A 22,428-nucleotide genomic window follows, 5' to 3' on the forward strand; every position below is an offset into this window, starting at 1 on the left:
TTTTGACAAAAACGAGATATTAGCACCAGGTGATAGAGGATGTTCCAACGCATCTTCTGCAACTTGAATTTTGCTGAAATAGTGTTTGGACTTGGCTGCCGATGCGAAAAACCAAACGGCTAATATGCCACTCTTATGGGAAATTGCCTTGACGCAGATTTTGTGACAAACACTGAAACGCGTTTTTCTCGGAATACTTGATTTGGCATAATAGCCGAATTTTCAATTATGGGCAGTACAATGGTCATCAATAAACCCAAAAGCATCTCAAAGCACCCCCAAAATCAACGCCCAATCATTTAGATCATCAAATCTGAATGCTACACCACTAAATCCCTCCCACGCCGCAAAAAAAGGAAGATATTAGCCAGGAATGATGACATCCTCCTTCCTCTCCATTCTCTCCACTATTTTCAATAGATGAGAAGACGTTAGCAGGACACATAAAATAATATCGGTCCCCGAAGGTTTGGCACCGGTGGCCATTCCGACACGACCGCACCGTCGGGGAACTTTCCCACACGGTGTCGTTTCGATTGGATTTATTTCGCTTCTTGTGTGGATTTCTCAGACCATTTTCAGACCAGAAATAAGTCCGGGGACGGAGAAAAGAAAAGTAAAACATCATCCATTGAAGGATTTTTCCTGTCCTGAAAATTGCCTTGTTGGAGGGGCGGCGGCGGATGACAAAGAGGAGAAAGGACAGGGAGCGCATTTTGGGGATAAGATGAATGAGGTTTTTTCGGGGGAGAGATCGAACTTTTACGAGCACCCCAAACAAAATGGCGATAAAAACAGACGACGGAAACGCGATTGGAATTTGGAGAGGGCTTTTACCATTGGCTTAGGAAAGGTTATGATAATTCAAGTTGTTTCAATATTAGTTTCAAAGATAAGATTTTTTTTTGTCAATGAATCGACAAACATTGAAAAGTCCAAGTTTGCCAAATTTTATTTATTTTTGTGCAACCAGTCAAAATGGCTCAATTTTTGTTGATAAAACCCTACAAACAAAACGTGTTTTAATGCAAATAGTCCTTCATTAATAAAAGTAATTGAATCAAGAGAGAACGGTGTGCTATCCTCAAGTGTTGATTTTTTCCTCGTCTAATCGAATTATATCGATTAAATGCTCCAGCTTGAAGCACCAGCAGCAGTGCTTTCCCTTCTGTCATCAAAAGTTGGGACGACATTTCATTTCCTGTACGAGGTCACCAAAAAGCTGAAATCCACTGGGAGGCCAAAAAAATGTGCCCATTGAAGCACATTTTTCCATCCCTCCCGCAAATATTTCCCCGCCGAACCCCTCTTGCTGTGTACAACAGCAGCAGCATCCTTCCCGGGATTTTCCGGGAGGTTTTTCCCCCCTTTTCGTGAGCTATTTTCCCGGACCAATCATCACTTCATCTTTGAAGCATCTCGTGTCGCTCTTCAACCAACGGCCACTCATCGTGCGAGACCCAATTCTGTCATTTTTATTCGTTGTTGGTGTTTCTTGGGGCTTCCCCCTTGTATCCCGTCTCCCACCCACGACATTCCATCCATTTCCTGTCGGATTTTTTTGTTGCGCTCCTTTCTTCTCGCACTTTGGATCTGATACTTTCATTTCCGCCATCTCATTTACAAAAAGGGCCCGTTTGTCTGCTCTCTCTCCGGGAAAAAAAACTTTATCCTTTTCGTCACCCACTCGTATAATGGTGGGGGCAAAAATGTGGGAATCCACCATGCAATGCGCGAGATACTTACTTTTGTTGTATTATTTTTCCTTTTTTTTTCCTTTTTTTTAATTTGTCAATTTTTGGTTAAGTTTTGGATCTACCAACTCACGAGAAATCGGGAAAAAATGGCCCCAATCCCTCTTCGATTTGCGTGAAACTTTGTCCTAAGGGGTAACTTTTGCCCCCCTGTTCACGAATCCGAGAATCCGTTTATTTGATATCTCGTGACGGAGTAGCGGTACGACCTTTTCAATTTTTGAACATGCAAAACTAGACATGTTTTCTCAATAGTTTGTAGCCTTCATGAAATGGAAATATGGTGTCGAAGAGAGTACTCAGAATTCCGAATAAATATATTTTTCATCGAAAAAAAAAAAGTTTTAAAAACTAAGCCATTTTCCGTTACTTAACTGTTATAATTTTTTTGGAAGAAGTCATTTTAAGGGAAATTTAATGTATTTTTTGAATCTACATTAACCCAGAAGGGTCATTTTTTCATTTGGAACAAAAATTTCACTTTCTAATCTGGTCGTAGCACCAAAAGGACCTAATAAAAATAAATTATGAATAAAAAAACAAAAATTTCATTTTGAAATGTTGTGTTTTTTTAACTTTGCAGGGTTATTTTTTAAAGTGTAGCAATGTTCTACAAAGTTGTAGAGCAGACAATTGCAAAAAAATGATACATAAACATAAGGAGTTTGCTTGTATCCATGACGAGTTACATTGATTTTATAAAAACGAGTTACATTGATTTCAAAAAAATTAAGAAGCTGCTTTTTCCGGTGTCATCTAGAAGAAATATACCTATTTTAAGCCTAATAAGCGGTCGTGTTTGAGTGATGCTGGATAATCTGGAGTGTTCTTTGAAATTTACCAAAACCAAGTACAACAACGAGTAGAGCAACTTTTTGTGAACATTTCTGTTTATTTTCACTTTTACTTAAATTTATTCTATTCCATTTACAAGCATTTAAAAAAAAATATTTCCCAAATGTATTCTTATCAGACGAGAACGCATTGGGCCACGCCCATTTTCCTATTTTCAGCTTAGTTCTTTTTTCTTCCAGCGGTCTGCCTAGTGCTGCCAACTGTGATGAAATTTTAAGCGAGCACTCACGAAAAGCATGAGCATGAGCATGAGCATGAGAGACCACCCATGGTTGTCCTTCTCCGTTGCTGAACAGGACCATAATATCCCATCAGCACAACCGGTCACACGCTTCAACGATCAAATGATGTTTCCCTTATCAACAGCATGCATGAATGCGCTGAAAAGATAAAACATCGCGATCATCAAAACTAGAGCCGGTGCGAATAGGAAACAGTCGTTGGCCACCAACGGCGCCCGCCATGTCAGTTTGTAGATCTCGAGGGAATGGGACGGGAATGTTAGTTAGCACAGGCTGCTACCAAGGGTGGGTTCTATACGATATCCACACCCCCGCGTTTGCCGGAAAACTACTTCTACTTGGGATTTTGTTAGTGGGTAAGGGTAATGGCCAGGATTCAACATAGAGGATGATGATGCGACCCAATAATCAATAAATTTTGTTTAATGGTGTGATGTATTATGCATTCTCAAGGCAATCAGTCGGAGTATGCGGATGAGACTATTCCCGGTTATTTGGTGTTGAGTTTAGCATAAATGATTTAATCTTAGACAGCCGGCTGTGGAAAGATAAAACCAACTAAAATGCGAAAACGCGAAACCGCCCGGATCGAAATAAACACACAATCGGGGGGACAACAAAGACGGAAACGGCAACGAAAATCCTGCGTGATGACCGCGACGCACACCGTTCAAATTCTCCAACGCAACTCCACTCACGAAAAGTAACATTTATAGAGAAAGTTTCCTGGCATCACTGGTTCACTCCAGCAGGCGCTGCTGGTGGTGTTGGTGGCCACCCTTTATTTGCCTTAGCTTCTCGCTCGGATTTCTGCAGCCTTCGATTGGAATGAGTCGTCAAAATTTAAACGTCAAAAGACGTTTTTTGATGGCCCTTGCTATTTGTTTACATGTTTCGGGATTATTTTTCAAGTGAGTGACTTTCTAATGTTCAAAAGAACATGTTGTCGGTAGTTGTAAGCAATTACATATCTTAAGCGCTTTGAAAACGTTAGCGCAAGTGAAAAGATATTGATGGTGACTTTCGTTAAGCAGTTCAGCTCTCATCTTGCGTGTGGATGGGTGTGCCAACAAAATGATGAGGAATGGTCTCGCAAAATAGAAATTATGATCAAAAGTGCATTAAATTTGATCTTTCTGACCAGTGAGTGGCATAAATTTGCGTGCTTATTCGAGGCGGTGCTGTTGCTGGTGAGTTTATAGCCTAAATAGTATTTTTGGAGCTTTAATCGATCATCAAACTCTCTATATGACGAAGTAAGGTGTTTCATTAAGAAGGGTATATTTCCACTAGTATCCGAACGAACTTGATTTTCAATAAATGTGAATCTAAGATTTTTTGAACTAATTTTTTTAAGGGTTTAAATGGATGAAAATCAATATTTTTATGCATGTTTCCATTGTTAAATTGTCTATTCAAATTTTATGGACAATTGCCTATAAGGGGAAAGAGAGGGAGTCCGAAATTTTCAAAAAGTGTCCAAGTGGTTTATGGTTAGCCCCATTACGGTATCCAGCATTTTAAAGAGCATCTGAATAGCACTTATATGGCTAATACTCTAGATAGGGTTGCCAAATCATCAAACTGAAAGCTGTATTGAAAAGAGATTATTATCATCCATCCAACAATGGGGTGCATGACAGTTCCGTACAACTTTTTCATCAAAATTACTGAGAACAGGCCTGAAAAAAGCATAGATCTGGCACTTATGCGAGTACATCTCGAGACTTAAAAGCGTTCTATAGGACACCAAACTTTGTCAAACCAACGCACAGTGGGGCCGAGCCTACTGCTAATCCCATGAAATTTATTACGGAAAATCTGATTCAGTCTAAACCAAAAAAGGATTTTAAACCTAAAAGTATTGATCTGTACGTTAAATTTCCTGACGAATTGGTTGGTAATAGTACTGTCCAAAGTCTATATTATTTAGTATCGAAGGCCTTGATTAAGTGTATCTTTTCCTAGGATCTTCTTTCAAGATCAAGATAATATTTTTTTGGACAAAACTACGACTTATTTTGTAAAATATTTCATGGGATTAACATCTGGTTTGGCCCATCAAATTTTTATTACTCTACTTACCAGAATCCTTAAAGTTGCAATAACCTTCGAGTTGCAATATTTATTCATTAGTAAAATTTTCAAAATTGTTACGACAAGGACTTTTCTTCAAGTAAATCTGATTAAAACTCATTTATCAAATTTAAAATAAACTTAACATGCTCTGTTTCGGAAAACTCAAAGCTTATCTTCAATAAAATATCGCAGAGAAAAAATAAGCTGACACAGTGCTCAAGTAAAAAAAGGAACAGGAAAATCAGAGGAAAAATATAACAAGAATTGTACTATCCGGCACTACAAACCCAAGCAGGCTGTCACTACTTCAGTAAGAGGGCGGTGGGGGAGGCATTCTTTCCGACTGACCTCATCCACCCCTCCCGTCCATTTCAGCACCCAGCCAGAAAACATGATGGATGGATGAAGAAGGGTAAACAGCTAGGCAACATAGAAACGAGCAAAAAAAAACAGGACGACCTGCCTCTTCAAGATGACGTGGCACGTCTGCACGGTTGTCTGCTCGCAATTTAATTCCACGACAGGATTTACTTTCACCGTGCCACGGGCAGACACGGCCAAGATTGCATTTAAAAGTGGGCCACCAAAAACGGTTGAAGAAGTCGAATTTGCCAGCAACACTGTTATGCTTTCCACATTTTCTGGCAGCACTGAATGTGTCAAATATTGCTCAAGTGCAATTTGCCTGAAAAGAGCACCTTTCACGAGCATAATGAACGGTGATTATGGCTCGCTAATGACGTTACAATCTTCCTGCCAATTTGCCTTTATTTTTCTTTTTCATCTTTCGATGAAACACGTTTTCGCAAAATGGTTTTCCTTTTCGTTTTTATTTTTGGCCCACCAAAGTCTGCTGATGACAGTTTAATCAAAATTTTAATGATCCAAAACGAAATTGTCTCTAGCTTGCTTTCACCGAAACTTTTCCAGACGCAATCAACGGAAGAAAAAAACATCAAATTGGCAACACTGCCCATTGACATAACCTCCACTCGTGATAGCGTTGCCATTGTTGCCGGCATTTCGTCGCAGTAAGTGACATGGCCCACCACCTTAACGAGATACGGAACACCTTCGCCGTGGTGATTTTTTGGGAAAATAGGAAGAAGAGAGGAAAAACGTTTGGGGAAAATATAATTATCATCTTTTTTGCTCCGCTGACTCTCGTTCAATGAGCAAAAAAAACAACAATGCCAGGGCAACCAGAAGAAAAAAAACGAGGAGAAGAGGAAGAAGTGTGACATCATCAAAATTGGTTCGCTCGTTTGGAGTTTTTTTGGTTGCTTCCAGCAGGGTTAGGTTGAGGAAAGGTTACCCCGGGGATTGACCCGATTTGAACCGTCTCTGGAGACAAAGAAAATAGAAGTGGTTTTGGTTGAATGGTACCTGACCTGTGATTCGGTATGGTATAGGTTTTTTTGCTCATTCTATTGGCCATTTGGTCTAGTTCTAAACTTTTTTCATAGCTAATAATTACTCTTGACGCTTCGCAATAATTATTATTTATTTCCACATTCATTTATAAAAGCTCATTATTAGTTTTATTCATTTAAAATACAAATATTTTTTTTAGACTATTTTTTTTATTTGTCTCATGCACATGAGAGCTATTTCATGAGTCTTCACCACAAATATGAGCATATGTAAACATTTTGAAAAATTATGAGTAAGACCCATTTAAAGTAATTCACATGAGTTTAGAACAGCGGTTCTCAACCTTTTCTTGGCCAAGTAAAGAGTAAAGAGTCTAAAGAGTTTTATTAACATTCTGAATTTAAAAATATTTATTGAAAGAAATTTTAAATTAAAAAAATGTCGCCAATTTTTGTTTCAATGTTCTGTTACCGTAAACTGCTGTGACATTGAAAGAATTTAAATTAAAAAAAAAACTGGCTTGTTACTTGAGATGTTTGAAAACATGTGTTGAGTCTATTTTTTCGAATCAGTTTTTTTCAAATGAATCTTTATAAAAAGTTGCTTAAAATTTTTTACTGAAAAAATCTGGCAATGTGATTTTTACAAAATTTCAGGTTGAAAATGTGCGAATTAAATTTAATGTCGTCAAGTGGATCTCAGCAAAAATGCGTTTGATGCTTTATTTGAAAATCCACAATTACTTTGTTTGAAGTTTACAAGAAAAAAATTGGTAAAAAATCATAACAAAAAGATTTACACTTTTAATTTCCTTTAAACCAAATTAATAAGATATCTCATCTACTTAAAATGGAAATAAATTTGAAGGTTTCTACCCATTTTGAAATATATTTTTTTTCGAAACTCTCAAAAATTCATCCTCAAAGATTACAAAACACTTTTTTTTTATTTAAAATTGTCATTAAAAAGGACTTATGAAATTTTAATGATATGCACTGTTTTAAAGTTACTTATAATTGTTCTCAATCATTGTATAAATAAAGAAATAGTCCAACCATTTTCACCACGAAAAAAGGTTAGTTGAGTAATACGGTATTTGTCCCTATTTTGGGCCTAGTACCTATTTTGGATCTACCAAACTTAATTCAACGAAATTGAGCATTTCACCAAATCTGGCAGAATTCTGCCACTTGATAATGATACGTGCAGTCATTATCTTCATTTTGGTGGGCAAGAATAATTTACTTTTTCCTTCTAAATGAGAAATAAAGCAATAAAAATAGCACTCTTCTCTTGGCAAATCGCTAATTACCCATTAGGGCGAAAATTTTCATCACTTTTGCTTACCGCTTGTTGACACTCAGCGTCCGGCTTTCATCGCTCAGCACACGAATGAGAACCGTCCCCCAAATCTCCATCCACCGGCTATATGTTTTTTTGATGGGTTGCACAATCCCGTTGGAAAAACAATCACCCAACTGCCACGAAATTAATAAAATAACTGATTAATAACTTCGTCCATTTCGGAAAGAATGACTCTATATTCAGTCCATTTGACACTTCTCCAAATTATGACAGTGTGTGTGCGCTTCTCACAAGTTACAGTGTTTTTTTGCATATTACGGGCTTGTTGTTTGGCTACGCAACAAATGTTTTATTATGTTTAAAACTCGTAAAGAATGATATAAATCGTGTCCAAGCTAATTATGCACGTAATGCAAGTGAAATCAATCGTTCTAATGTTGATTTGTGGCTTAAAACATCACAATGATTGAGCATGTTTGCCGACCGAATTTGTGCTTCTGTACTGTACACTAGCGTGCCCAGGTCCTCAAGGAAGGTGGGGCAAAAATATTAGAGTTTTGAAAATTTCGTCGTTTATGGACACCCCCTGCCCAATTTTAGAACAAATTTCCGAGGATGGTGGGGCAACTGCCCCATGTTGCCCCACCCTGGGCACTGTACAAGCTTTGGCTGAACCGTACGTCAAAAAAGTTCGCCACGTGCTTCGAGATTTCAACCGATCAGAAGGTAGGCCGAAAATATGTACAAAGTAGGTCGTATGCTAGAAACAACATCCCCAAAATAGGGACAAAAAAAGTTTCAGTTTTTCGGACTTATACAGAAATATAAAGTATTTTCGCCAAAAATGTGATTAAGTAAGAGCATTAGCATTAAAAACCAACTTATTCATGTAATATAAGCAAGGCTGCCTATGGCAGCCTTTGAGAATCCATCAAATAAAAAGTGCGCTTGGCTTAGTAGCCCCAAAATTGGGACAAATACCCTATCTCTTCTTTTTTGAACATTTTTTGATTCATTCTTTCATTGCTTAAGTACAGGCCACGACTTATGTCAAAAGAACATGAATTGTATTCTTTGATATTTTTTAGTAAAATATATGATTTCAAATTATGAAAATATTTTATATTTATAATTACGTAGCACTTAAAAAGGATCAACAATTTACAAAATATAAATAATTTAAAAAAATGCTAAAAATGAATAACACTTTGGAAAAATCATGTTTCGTAAATTTCTTTTTTTTTCAAAATTTATATTTATGCAACGAAAGGTTCGATACACATTGTTCAAAATAAGGTAAAATCTGAAAATTATTTAAAAAATAAATCTCAGTAATTCGTTTGTCTTTCACTACTGTAGCTACCTTAAATTTTAACACATATAAAATTTAAAAAATATATGTTTTTCTGTGCAAAAATCCAATCCCAAGATATCGACAGATTTTCGAAAAAGTTCATGGCAATTTTGTATGAAAAGCTCCCATTTTATATGCAGAGAGCAATTTTACAGGTCAAAATGTGCAATGAGAAGTCGTTTTGCTAAAACTCGAGCATTAGATACTTCGTTTGAAAACATGTATTGTGGATATTTTTCAAATGTACGCCATTACAGGGTTTTTCTTCCGGTACCCCCTGAGACCACTCATGGTACCCCCCGGGGTTGCATGTACCCCAGGCTGAGAACCACTGGTTTAGAATAATAAATAATATTTATTCACAAAAAAAAGTTTTTCAAACAACATAAGTTTTGCCTTCCTCACTGAGGTAAGGCTATAATCCTGCTCTAAAAATGAACTTCGTATAAAAACGTCGTAGATCCACCTTCATGTATACATATCGACTCAGAATCGAAAACTGAACAAATGTCTGTGTGTATGTGTGTGTGTATGTGTGTGTGTATGTGTGTGTGTATGTGTGTGTGTATGTATGTATGTGACCAACAAACTAGCTCATGTTTCTCGGCACTGGCTGAACCGATTTGACCCGAACTTGTGGCATTCGACTTGGTTTAGGGTCCCATAGATCGAGTTTTATACAGATTGAAGTTTCGATAAGTAGTTCAAAAGTTATGTATAAAAATGTGTTTTCACATATATTTGGATCTCACTTAACTGTATGTAAACTATGTCCGGATCCATCATCCGACCCATCGTTGGTTAGGTTATTAAAAGACCTTTCCAACGTTTCCAAAACAATGAAGATCTGGCAACTCTGTCTCGAGATATGGCCCCTTAAGTGATATTGATGTACTTTTTTGAAGCCGGATCTCACTTAAATGTATGTAAACTATGTCCGGATCCACCATCCGACCCATTGTTGGTTAGGTTATCAAAAGACCTTTGAACATTGAAGATCTGGCAACCCTGTCTCAAGATATTACCACTTAAGTGATATTTATGTACTTTTTTGAAGCCGGATCTCACTTAAATGTATGTAAACTATGTCCGGGTCCACTAACCGACCCGACGTTGGTTAGGTTATCAAAAGACCTTTCCAATGAGTCTAAAACATTGAAGATCTGGCAACCCTGTCTCGAGATATGGCCACTTAAGTGATATTGATGTACATTTTGAAGCCAGATCTCACATAAATGTATGTAAACTATGTCCGGGTCCACTATCCGACCCGACGTTGGTTAGGTTATCAAAAGACCTTTCCAACGAGTCCAAAACATTGAAGATCTGGCAACCCTGTCTCGAGATATGGCCTCTTAAGTGATATTGATATACTTTTTTGAAGCCGGATCTCACTTAAATGTATGTAAACTATGTCCGGGTCCATTATCCGACCCATCGTTGGATAGATTATCAAAAGACCTTTCCAACGAGTCTAAAACATTGAAGATCTGCCAACCCTGTCTCGAGATATTACCACTTCAGTGATATTGATGTACTTTTTTGAAGCCGGATCTCACTTAAATGTATGTAAACTATGTCCGGATCCACCATCCGACCTATTGTTGGTTAGGTTATCAAAAGACCTTTCCAATGAGCCCAAAACATTGAAGATCTGACAACCCTATCTCGAGATATGGCCACTTAAGTGATATCGATGTACTTTTTGGAAGCCGGATCTAAAAAATAGATGACACTTGTGTACAGCCATTGTTGTGAGGAAGGCTCCAACCACATAGGTGGATTAAGTTAGTTTTTTATCAAAAATAAAATATATTTTATGTGTACCATAAATTTTAACTATCCTTACATTCAAATTCAGAGTCGAGAGAATAGTTCCCTCAAAATTTATTCAGGTCTCGAAGCCAAAATCGAAAGAATAATTCTACCAACTCACACCATCATAACAAATGTGTTAATTCGTCAAATAATTGAAACAATAAATCTTCATCAAATGTCATACATCGACATTTGACCACTCCTTGGCTACCAAGCTGTGGTGACCGAGGCAGTTAAGTCATTGGATTATAGTCTGTTAATCCTCGTACTTTTTTGTGGAATAAAATTACACAGTCGTCGGCAATGTCGGAAATTGTTGATAACAGGACAGTTTTTATGCAGATTCTGATGCATTATGCAACAATACCCATTTTTAAACAATACCCAAAGCTGTTTAACCAAATATTAATTTGCCTCCACCTCAAGTTAATTTAAGAGTGCTATTCCAATAATTCCACTCAAGTCACCGAACCCTGAACCTAATGACCTGTCGCTGACTTGGCATATCTGTGGTCAAGCAAGTCCCAAGCCAAAAGTACGAAAAACAGAAATATTATTAAAGCTCCCGTCCCCCGTAAAAAAGACAACACAGACCCACACAGATATAAACTAGCGCCCCCCTTTTCCGACCTAATAAAACCTTCTAGTTTGGTGTGTTCATCGTCTGACTGGCCACTGCTGCTGACTGGTCCGGCAAAGATTGGCCCCAGCAGCAGGCTCCGCCGAAGCATTAATGGGAAATCTGCCGACTAAAGCACAATTTTTCCACAGCCGGGCTTTCCTGGTCCCTTCGGGAGGGCTGCACAGTGCTGAAACTGACAGCTTCGGACACGGTGAAAAATGTGAGATTTTTCAATTTTTTTTTCAATTTTTTGAGTACCTTTTTTATAATGAAACAAATGTTTTAAAATAATTATTGTGTTAGTATTTGAATTAATAAAAAAAATCTTAAATTTTTCATACGTGTAACTTTGCGAGGCCTCCTCGCTCGCCGCTAGAGTTTTCCCATCTGGGTCTGGCTGGGGTCATATCTGGACGAAATTGAATCGCGCCCGAGCCCCGGTTATTGCAGCTTCAAAAGTTGTGGTGATGATGTAATAAATGTGTGCGCAAGTATCACCCCTTCGTAAGCCCTGAGAAAATTATTAGGTTTTTTGGTTTGCCCTAGAAATGATGAGATTTGTTTGGAAAACTATAATTTAAAAAAAAATCTCCAAATTATCAATTTTGATAATCGAATTGATTTTCCTTACTTACCTTTAACTATTTCGTGACCTTGGGTTCCAGTCATCCTAATTAGATTGTGGAATTGCTTGGATTGGTCCTCGTGGCAGGCCGTTGAAACTTCCAACGGTTAATGCTGCTGCCAAACGATCTCTGAACACTTGGCTGCTTTGAACGACTTCTTGCATTTATACGCGAGAAACGCGGCGGCAGTGCTGTTGATTGTAAGATTTGTTAAACTTTTCAAATTTTGAACGATTTATTTTTTCACTTTAAATTTACGTTAGGATTTTAAACTTGTTGATATTAACTTTATTGAACTGCTAATTGATTGACATCAAATTTAAAACTGCAACTACTTGAAACTATTTAAACTATGCTTAGAGTGGTTATTTTTAAGAACACTGGATCAACTATTGATGAATTTATGCTTTAATGCTTATTTATTGAACAACTGGCTGCACTACTCTGGTTAACGGTTAATCGATGAATTTCTGGAAAGATAAAAATAAAATTATAATTTAGTATTAATTATAAAACTTTGAAAATTGTTGCGAATTTGGAATTAAAATTTAAGGTTTTTTAAACTCTTTTCGTCAAAAAGTCATTCGCACCATTTGAACACTATGTCAAGCATCTGTTTCCCCAGTTTCCTGTGCCACAAACCACACGAACATTTCCAACAGCATCATCCGTTTCTTGCGTGCAAGTTTTCCCCTTAGGATTTTCCCGGATCCTTTTCCGGCTCACCACACACTGCAGCGTAGCTAACCAATTCCAACCCGATGCCTAAGGGCTCGAAAGTTTTGCAGCTGACTGGTTTTATTACGTCCGTGCACCTCGTGCAGGATTGTTAAGGGGGTAGTCACAAAAGAAAAAAAGGTTTTTTTTATTTAAAAAAATTAATCTAAATTTTAAAAACTTAAAATTAAAAAAATCGATTTACAAACCTTCTAGAAAGACACATCTTGCATGGGTGTGAGCGTGAAGGAACGATTATATGTTTGTCAACTTCACCGTGTGTCAGCAGAATGCTGAATGCATTGAAAGTAGTCCAGAATGGGGTCGGTCGATTGTGAACAGCAAACAGAGATGGCACATACGTATATATATGTGGAACGAGAAAGAACGTGCAGGATTGACTCGGGGATTTCTACTAATGAATTGAGCTTTGGCTGCCAACATCAGGCTGCAGCTGCTGTGCCAACTGTGCCAGCAGCAACGGATGCCATTGATTTATTGATCAAGGTCATGGCTGAAGCTGCTGATGCTGGCAATGTTTACTTGGGTGACAATGCCCCACTCATCGGTGGTTGTAGTGGGAATTTGAAATCCGTGGGATAGTAATTGAAAATGTACATTACTCAATCGGTGTCACGTGGTTTATTTAGGGTAGTGAAATTGAATTCTATAAATTCATTATTTCAACAATATATTAATCAAACTTTCTGAGATTCAGCTTCAGAAAGTTTACGAATAACACAAGTACACAACACTTCTGATAGGGTTGTCAGATCTTTAGTCTTTTTTTCTCATCTGAAAGGTTTTTTGATTTTTCATACAACGTTAGGTTGCGTGGTGGATCCGGACATTATCTTAATTGATTTTTTTTTCAATCTTGCGAACTTTTGGCAAAATATTTTAAGTATTTTTCCGAACGCTATAAATTATAGCCTATAATTTTCAAAAGAAACTTATGGGACCCCAGGAAGGATCGACTGACACTAACTCGGTCATAATTGTATCGGCTAGTTCCAAGATAATCGAGTCACACGGCTTATTTACATTCACACACATGAACACAAACATTTTTTTCATAATTTGAATCGGTGTCGATTTAAGAAGAACTAAAATATTATGTATGATATATAATATAAAAAAAACAAGCCATCCACATTAACGATCCCTGGGTCTTTTGAGGTCTCTATCGGAAGTTTCTGCTCGAACCTAAGAGTCCAAAGGCTTCAATGGGGAGGGAATCCAAACCTCTGGAAGGAACCTTCCACTCCAGGGTTCGAACTGACGACCTTTGGATTGCGAGTCCAACCGCCACCAGCGATTCCACCGGAGCACCTGGAATGACTTAACGGCCATCCATGGCCAGGACCGACGTTTTACTTCCCCATCCGATGGAAGGTTGGATCAGATGGGAATCGAACCCATTATCATCCGCTTACAGCTTAACCAAAAACACCCTTTGAAACAACTATTTCAGTGCTGAAAGTAGAACTTTCCTGAATATGTGTTGAAAAGTGTTTCTATTCGATTCTGTTATTTTTGGTAGTGAAAAGTAGGCGGTTTAGTCGCTCAAGAATGACAATAAATAGGGGAAATCCATGTATGTTTGGAAGGTTTGTAAGGAAAAAAAACATATTTGTTAACAAAAAGAGCATAATTCTACGTTTTAGCTGAAAACGAACAGCATCGGTGTAAACGGCAATTCTTTTAAAATTAATCTGCATTTAAATTTTTATAATAAAGTTGTGTTTAAGTTGAATAAAAATCACTTCGAAATATTTTATTTTACCTCTAATTCCGTACCATCGGTTTTATCTTAAATCACCCGTTGGTCCTAATTTTTGAAGGTCGCAAATCTCGTAGTGTCAAAGTCATTCTTTAAGTTCAAATGCTGCCCTTGAGCAATTCTCTACGAAATCGGTCTTTTTTCTTAATTTTAATTTTTGTAGTTTTTAATCCGGCTGAAACTTTTTTGATGCATTTGGTATGCCCAAAGAAGCCATTTTGCATCATTAGTTTGTCATTTTTTAATACAAATTTGGCAGCTGTTCATACAAAAATTATATATGAAAATTCAAAAATCTGTATCTTTTGAAGAAATTTGTTGATCGATTTTGTGTCTTCGGCAAAGTTATAGCTATGGATAAGGAATACACTGAAAAAATGATACAAGTTGAAACAAAAATTGTTGATTTTTTATTTTACTTTTCGTCACTTAAACTTGATTTGCAAAAAAAAAACTATTTCTATTTTATTTAAGAGCGAGTCCACGAACAGGGCATACCCCTTTGTATGGGACGTCGTTTGGACCTCACCAATCTGCCTGAAATTTTCAGGAGTTGTTTGTACATATAAAACTAGCATCTGGCCAAAATATGAGCACTCTAGGTCAACGGGAAGTGGGGCAAATTGAGACACAATGTTTAAAGGTTCAAAAACGTAAAAAATCTTTAAAAGGCTATAACTTAGGCAAAATTCAATTCAATCTCTAAATTCAAAATGCATCTGAAAGGGCTTAAAAAATGCAACAAAATGCAGGGTAGAGCATCCCAATTGGTTAAATCTAAAGGGAGTTATTGGCATTTTAGTGAAAAAATAGCATAATTTTCAAACTCAAATAAAAAAGTGTTTCATCCAGATATCAACCCGGTTCGACCTGCAGCTTGTAGGGGACATCTGGGACCAGGGCTGTGGAGTCGGAGTCGGAGTCGGAGCCGGAATCGGTGGAGTCGGGTCTTTTTGGGGATCTGGAGTCGGAGTCGGAGTCGGAGTCGTCAAAACTCTAACAGCTGGAGTCGGAGTCGGAGCCGGAGTCGGCTAAATTTTAGAGCTGGAGTCGGAGTCGGAGTCGGAGCCGAGGATTTCTGATAACCCGGAGTCGGAGTCGGAGCCGGAGTTATCTTAAATTCAACAAAAAATATGTTTTTTTTATTGTTCAGTATTTCCTATAGAACAGGCTAATTTTCAAAACATCTTATATTTTTATTGATTTTTCAGATGCCATTGTGTTTTTGAAGCTTTTTATTGTGATTGAAAAGGTCTAATTGTGTTATTACACTATAATCACTAAATGATAACCTCTTACCCAAGTATGTAGTATCATAATTTAAAAAATAATTTAAAAAAATATTGGTTATGTAATCAGACATATCTAATTGATTCTTTAATGCTTCCTTTTGCCTATATTTATGTGCCCTTTCAATTCAAATTTGACCAAATTTCATCCAGATATTTCTTAAAAAAAGTACACACACAATCATCTTTTACCCCGATAGCATATGTCTTGGTACGAGGTATTATCGCGGGCGTTAATAATTAGAGTTCACGCGCGCTGATATGACCGCAGAAGAATGGCCGCATGACAACCGCAGAACAAATTTTTGGCTGTTGTCAAAGGTAGCCTTGAGTTTTCTGCTGACTTTTTGGAAAATATTCAAAACAAATCAGGTTGACAGCCAAATCAACGTAGAATTTCAGTTCAACCTGCTGATTTTTACACAGCGGTAGTTCGGCGGCTGTAACCTCCTGTCAGTCACAGCGAAGGAGAAAAGTGATTTTATGTCGCAATAAGCAATACATAAAAAGATTAAACATAGTAATCACTGTTTTTGCAAATCGAAAAAGAGTCACTGACAGTTTAACTTTTGTAACAAATAATCAACTATAATAACAATCTCTTACTTGGAACTCAACATGCGCATTTTGTTTATCACTAAGTACAAGAAAATCAATATGTTGCATTTGAATAATTGAAACTAACAAAAAATATCAAAAGAAGTTGCAACAAATTTTGAATTAATCATTGATTGTTGATGTTGATTTTAGTTAAACTATTTTGATATCGTTGCAAAAAAAAACAAATCTCATGAATTCAGACAAAAATGAACTAATAAAAAAATTTATAGAACAAAATGTAGGATTTTAATTTATTTTTCTAATATTATACAAAAAACAAAATCAAAATATTATCAACTGGTACGAATTTTCTCATACTGTATGTCCCACGCCAATATGACGAAAGGTGATAATCATTGCATAACAATGTACCTTAAAAATTAAATATTTGTGACCTAGAAAATATTTTACTTGTGGATATTTGTTTTTATTATATTTTAAGTTTTTCATATATTTCGATGGAGGCGCAAGATCATTCATAAAACTTCGTTTTAGGTGAAGATTCACGAAGTATCGTGCGCCTCCTTTTTAAAGTATATAAAATTTTAAAATTTAAATAAATTAAAAATTTCCAGGGTAAAATGTTTTCCATGTCACAGATATTTGAAAAGGACATCTTAAGCGTACTTTTCACGAAGAAATTGTTTAGATACATTGATTTGCAATAATAATCTCCTTCAGCCGTGATGTCCATGTACGTCTTAAAAAAAACAAAAAAAAAATGTTTCGTTTAAAATTGTCATTTTAAAAACAAGGTGCCTGTCACTGTGCTCCTTACAAATGTCAGCCTGAAAGTGAGCAAATTGAATTTTAATGTTCAATAGATCATTAAGGCCAGGTTTCTTTTAGTTATTCTTTCAAAAATAATAATTTAATATTTAAATTTATTACCTTGAAAAAAATATTTTCAAATTTGAGGTTAAGCAAATAAATCCAAATTAACTTACATAACTGTCCTTCTCAAAATGCCTCTAAAACTGAAGATATTTTTTGATTTCTGTTTCCATAACGTATAAAACTTGTAACCTAGAAACTTTTTTTCCGATTATTTACTTACTTTATTTTTCTTGAGAAAAACATGACGCTTAGAGAGTATTCAAATAATCCTATTTATCAATGTTTTAAAAATAACTAATAATAGTTAACTAACTTTTGAAACATTTAAAAATATGTGGAGTCGGAGTCGGAATCGGAGCAAACCATTTGTTGAAAGCTGGAGTCGGAGTCGGAGTCGGAGTCGGCTAGAGTTGGTAGGCCGGAGTCGGAGTCGGAGCCAACCATTTGTTGAAAGCCGGAGCCGGAGTCGGAGTCGGAGTCGGCTAATCTGAGAAAGCTGCAGTCGGAGTCGGAGTCGGAGTCGTTTGAAATATGACCCGACTCCGCAGCCCTGTCTGGGACTACGATCTGAGACTGAGAACGCTTTGGGTAAGGCAGTTTAACATATTAAATAGACACTTTTACTTTTAGTGAATTTTTTGGTTGTAAAGTTTTGCTCGGGGGACCCCTTAAATCCTATTTTCTGGTGATAATTTCATCATATTTGTGTTTCTGAGACAATTTCACAATAGAAACATGCATAAAAATGTTTATTTTTTTCCATTTTGAACCTTTAAAAAATGAAAATTAATGTTTTAGGGGACATTCAATGCAAACTTTTCAGAAATTTCCAGAACGGGCAAAAAATTTGACCAAGTTATGAATTTTTGAATCAAGAATGTTTTTTTTTTATATTTTGCTTTTTTGAACTTTTTGATACAATCTTTAGATGCTGAGATATTGCCATGTAAAGATTTAAAAACAGTAAAATTGAAGTTTTCTAAGTCTAACCTAAACAACCCATTATTTTGTAATGTCGATTCTCAGCAACTAATGGTATGATTTTCAATGTTAAAATTTGAAGCATTCGAGAAATGTTCTGATCTTTTGGAAAAAATACTTTTATTTTTTTTTAATCAAGACTAACATTTCCAAAGGGCCAAACATTCAATATTACGTCCTTTTGAAATGTTAGTCTTGATTTGAAAATTTTGAAAATATTGTTTGCGAAAAGAACGGACATTATTTTTATAAGGTCCTTTTCGGTACAGGGACCTGGTTAGGACAGAGTCGGCTTTTGTAATTACATTATCTTACCAACAAAGTTCAAAAATGCAAGAGAATTTTCTTAGCTGTTCAAAAATATTTTTTTCAAAAGTGGGCAAACATGGGCACTAATTTAAAAAAATGAAAAAAGCTACTTTTTTGAGCAACTATCTACGAAATCGGCCGATTTCGACCATTTTTATTATTTGTATTTTTTTATTTGGCTCAAACTTTATGGGGGCCTTCCCTATAACCAAATAAGCTTTTTTATGTCATTGGTTCACCCATACAAGTCTCCATACAATTTTGGCAGCTGTCTATACAAAAATGGTACGTACATATTTAAACAGCTGTAACTTTTGAGTGAATTTTCTGATCAATTTGGTGTCTTCAGCAAAGTTGTAGGTATTGTTAAGGACTATTGAGAAAAAAAGGTACACGGAAAAAAAATTGCAGATTTTTTAATCAACTTTTTTTTCACAAAAACTAAATTTCCCAAAATATCTATTTTTTGATTTTCGAGATTTTTTGATATTTTTTAGGGGACATTAACCCGCAACTTTTAAGCTATAGAGAAACATTGTAAAAAACCTGCCGCCGAGTTATAAATTTTTGAAAATAATGTGATTTTTGGAAAAAATCGAAATTTCATGCACAAACAAATTTGATGAAATTTTTTAATGTAAAATTGAATTTCCAATCGAAAAGAAATCTACAGATTTTTTGATAAAGGGCTCCGTTTTCAAGATATAGCCACGGAAAGTTTGATTTAAGCGAAATATTTGCAGTTTTTCAATTTTTAAAAATAGTGACCATGAGTGACCGTTTCTAAAAATATTTTTTTTGAAAAGTTCAGAAAATTTGCTATGAAATTGTCTAATAGACATTGAACATTGGACCTCAGATTGCTGAGATACAGCCGCATTAAGGAAAAGAAACAGGAAAATTGAAGTTTTCTAAGTCTCACCAAAACAACCCTACTTTTTCTAATGTCGATATCTCAGCAACTAATGGTCCAATTTTTCGGTCCAATTTCGACCATTTGCATAAATTACTTTTATGATTGTAATAGACATTTTGAATTTCTTTCTAATTTCTCTTTTTGATTTGTGTTCTCCAATATTCAGACCTAGATCTGTTTTTTTGGCTGTCCAGCCTTGGTCTAACGGTGTTATGCTCAAATTTGGTCTGAACCAAGTGTAACTACATCACTTCTGAATTTCAAAAAAATTCTGCCAATCGAAAGGTTTGAGAAGTTTAAAAAAAATCAAATGATGAGAATCTTCTAACTACAATGTTGACCAAACTTTTGCTTAAAGCTCCATAATTGCTCCATTGTTACTCATACTTTCAGCTGAATCAGTAATTACTCGGAAATATTACCAGGGAGCACCGAAAAGTCACCACCAGAACCAGAATAGCGTTAATGTGCTCGAAATTACCATAAATTATGAGCATTATTGCGCACGGTGACGACGACGACGAAGTCGAATACGGAAAAGAAAAAATCAGTAACTTTCAAGGGTTATACGAAAAGAAAAGATGGACTGCTTCTGGGCAAAGCATTTATTCTACCATTATTTGGAATAAATTTTCATTTCCTTTGCGACAACTAAGTACTTCCTTGCCACTAAAGCTAGACGCTTGAGCGCTTAAAAATATGAGCAATATTATTAAATCTTATTTTTAACCATTTTAAATACCTTTACTGTGGCGATTAAATTCTACTTTTGGACTAAACACCAATACTGTTTCTCCTGAGCTTGGTTCTTCCACTTTATCGTGAAGACATCCCCAAGAAACAACGCCCGATGCACGATTTTCTTCATGCGCCGTCAACCGAAAATGTTCAGCCATAATTACTTACATTTTCGGTGCCATGCTAATGAGCTTTTTGCCAAAGTGACGGGCTTTTCTCTAGAGAGTGACAGCAGTTAGTGTCACACTTTGTTCCAAAAAGGTGAACATTGTTGCTCGAAAAGACACCCCATCGTGGATAATAAAGAGAATTAGTGCTAGTTACTAAGGCTTATTATAATCCTAGGCAAGGAATGACGTTATTTTGGGCTAAAAAAACTCGCGAAAATAATTCCACCTCCTCACACAGAGGGTTCGATAATGCCGTTGGGCGGATAATCCTTTGAGCAAATGTGTATTTAAACGATCCGGTAGAATAAATAACGTCACTAGAGCAACGGTGGTAGCAACAGCAGGTGATCCAAATCTCGTTTATCTCCTCCGTCTTTTCTTTCCACTCGATGTCGCGTCACAAGAAATGAGACAACTTTTGCCTGCTTCCTTCTTTTATCCGGTGACGGTTTTGGCACTTCCTGGAAGTGGCAGAGACTGTCGTCTGGAGGCGTTGAAGTTAAAAAATCCTAAATATTTTTCAAAGCAAGTTCACGTTTCAAAGTGTTTGTTTTGACTATAACTTTTTTGTTACCAAACTCGAAGTTCTTACTAGAAAATATCAACACCTGATTTAATGATACATAGATATTTTTATTAAAACTTAAAATTTCAAAATTGACAAGCTTTCATATAATGACTCAAAAATTAAAAATAAAATTGTAGTTTTTTTTAAAGAACATATGACTATTTTTTTGAGAAGGCCCAAAAAAGGCTAGCCAACTCAAGAGGAATAATCCTTTTTCCGGCGCTACATCAGCTTACTCCTCCACCTCCCCTAGCACAGCCGGTTTCATTCCCGTGTCATTATAAGTTCTTTCCGTCGGGGGAGGGTAGCGAACAAGGAAAAAATAGGTGGGAAAAGTTTCACCATGGCACAGAGATGAAAATTCTGTTCAAACTGGGCCCGGTGAAACTGACGCCGAACTGCCTTCATCAATCATAATCAAACATGTGGTCCTGATTTTGAATAAGAGAGATTTATATCCTTCTCCTCCCCCTTTCCCCCCTCGAGTCACCACTACATCAATGTGATGTTATTTCAAAGGATGAGCGGTTTCTATAGCTGGGAACGATGTCTTTTTCAGTGGTCTCATTGCCGGGAATACATTTCTGTGGGGTGGATCGTAAAATTTTGGTAACTACCTGCATACAAAATCATTGGTACATAAGACTTTAAAAAAAAACATAGGCTGAACCTACTAATATTGCACTAACCATTTTGAAGACTTGCAAAGCTGTTTTAGTTAAATTTTTTAAACTTTTTTCGTATTGCAAAAAAAAACATAATTGCTGCTTACGTATGTCCAAATCACACAGAAGAAAACAATAATTTATTGCTAAATAAAATTTCAAAACTGATTGAGTGATCAAAAGTTGTAGCTGTTGTGCAGATTTTCCGGTGAAGCAAGATAGTGCTGCAAACGTCACTTCATCTCTATGAGTCTCTAAAAAGGAACGACTCAAATTAGAAGAGCAGCAGCATCAAGGAACTTGCTGAGGACTTTCCAATTACATTTTATTTTGTATATGAGCTGTTCTCTCAGATTTCGGTAATTTGTTTTTTTTTTTGTATTTTTTAATCCGACTGAAACTTTTTTGGTGCCTTTGGTATGCCCAAAGAAGCCATTTTGCATCATTAGTTTGTCCATATAATATTCCTTACAAATTTGGTAGCTGTTCATACAAAAATAATGTATGAAAATTCAAAAATCTGTATCGTTTGAAGGAATTTTTTGATCGATTTGGTGTATTCGGCAAAGTTGTTGGTATGAATATAGACTGCACTGAAAAAATGATACCCGGTAAAAAAAATTATCACCCAAGGCGTAATATTGAATATTTGGCCCATTTGAAATGTTAGTTTGATTCAAAAAAAATGAAATTATTTTTTTCGAAAAGATCGGAAAATTTTACGATTGTTTCATATTTTAACATTGTAAATCGGACCATTAGTTGCTGAGATATCGACGTTAGAAAACGGTGGGTTGTTTGAGTGAGACTTGGAAAACGTCAATTT

At 36.2% G+C, this 22,428-nt stretch overlaps 1 protein-coding gene across 3 annotated transcripts in view; it reads right to left on the reverse strand.

Moving 5' to 3' along the window:
• The window catches only part of LOC6050731, a 365,664-nt gene that overhangs the window by 321,970 nt on the left and 21,266 nt on the right, over positions 1-22,428 (reverse strand). For all 3 annotated transcript variants that reach the window (XM_038259119.1, XM_038259120.1, XM_038259118.1), the window contains exon 2: positions 12,039-12,499. In XM_038259119.1, the coding sequence (XP_038115047.1) occupies positions 12,039-12,072 (34 nt within the window). In that variant the 5' untranslated portion in view covers positions 12,073-12,499. The remainder of the gene's footprint in view (positions 1-12,038; positions 12,500-22,428) is intronic.

This window comes from Culex quinquefasciatus, chromosome 3 (assembly GCF_015732765.1).
Source record: "Culex quinquefasciatus strain JHB chromosome 3, VPISU_Cqui_1.0_pri_paternal, whole genome shotgun sequence".
Lineage (NCBI taxonomy): Eukaryota > Metazoa > Arthropoda > Insecta > Diptera > Culicidae > Culex > Culex quinquefasciatus.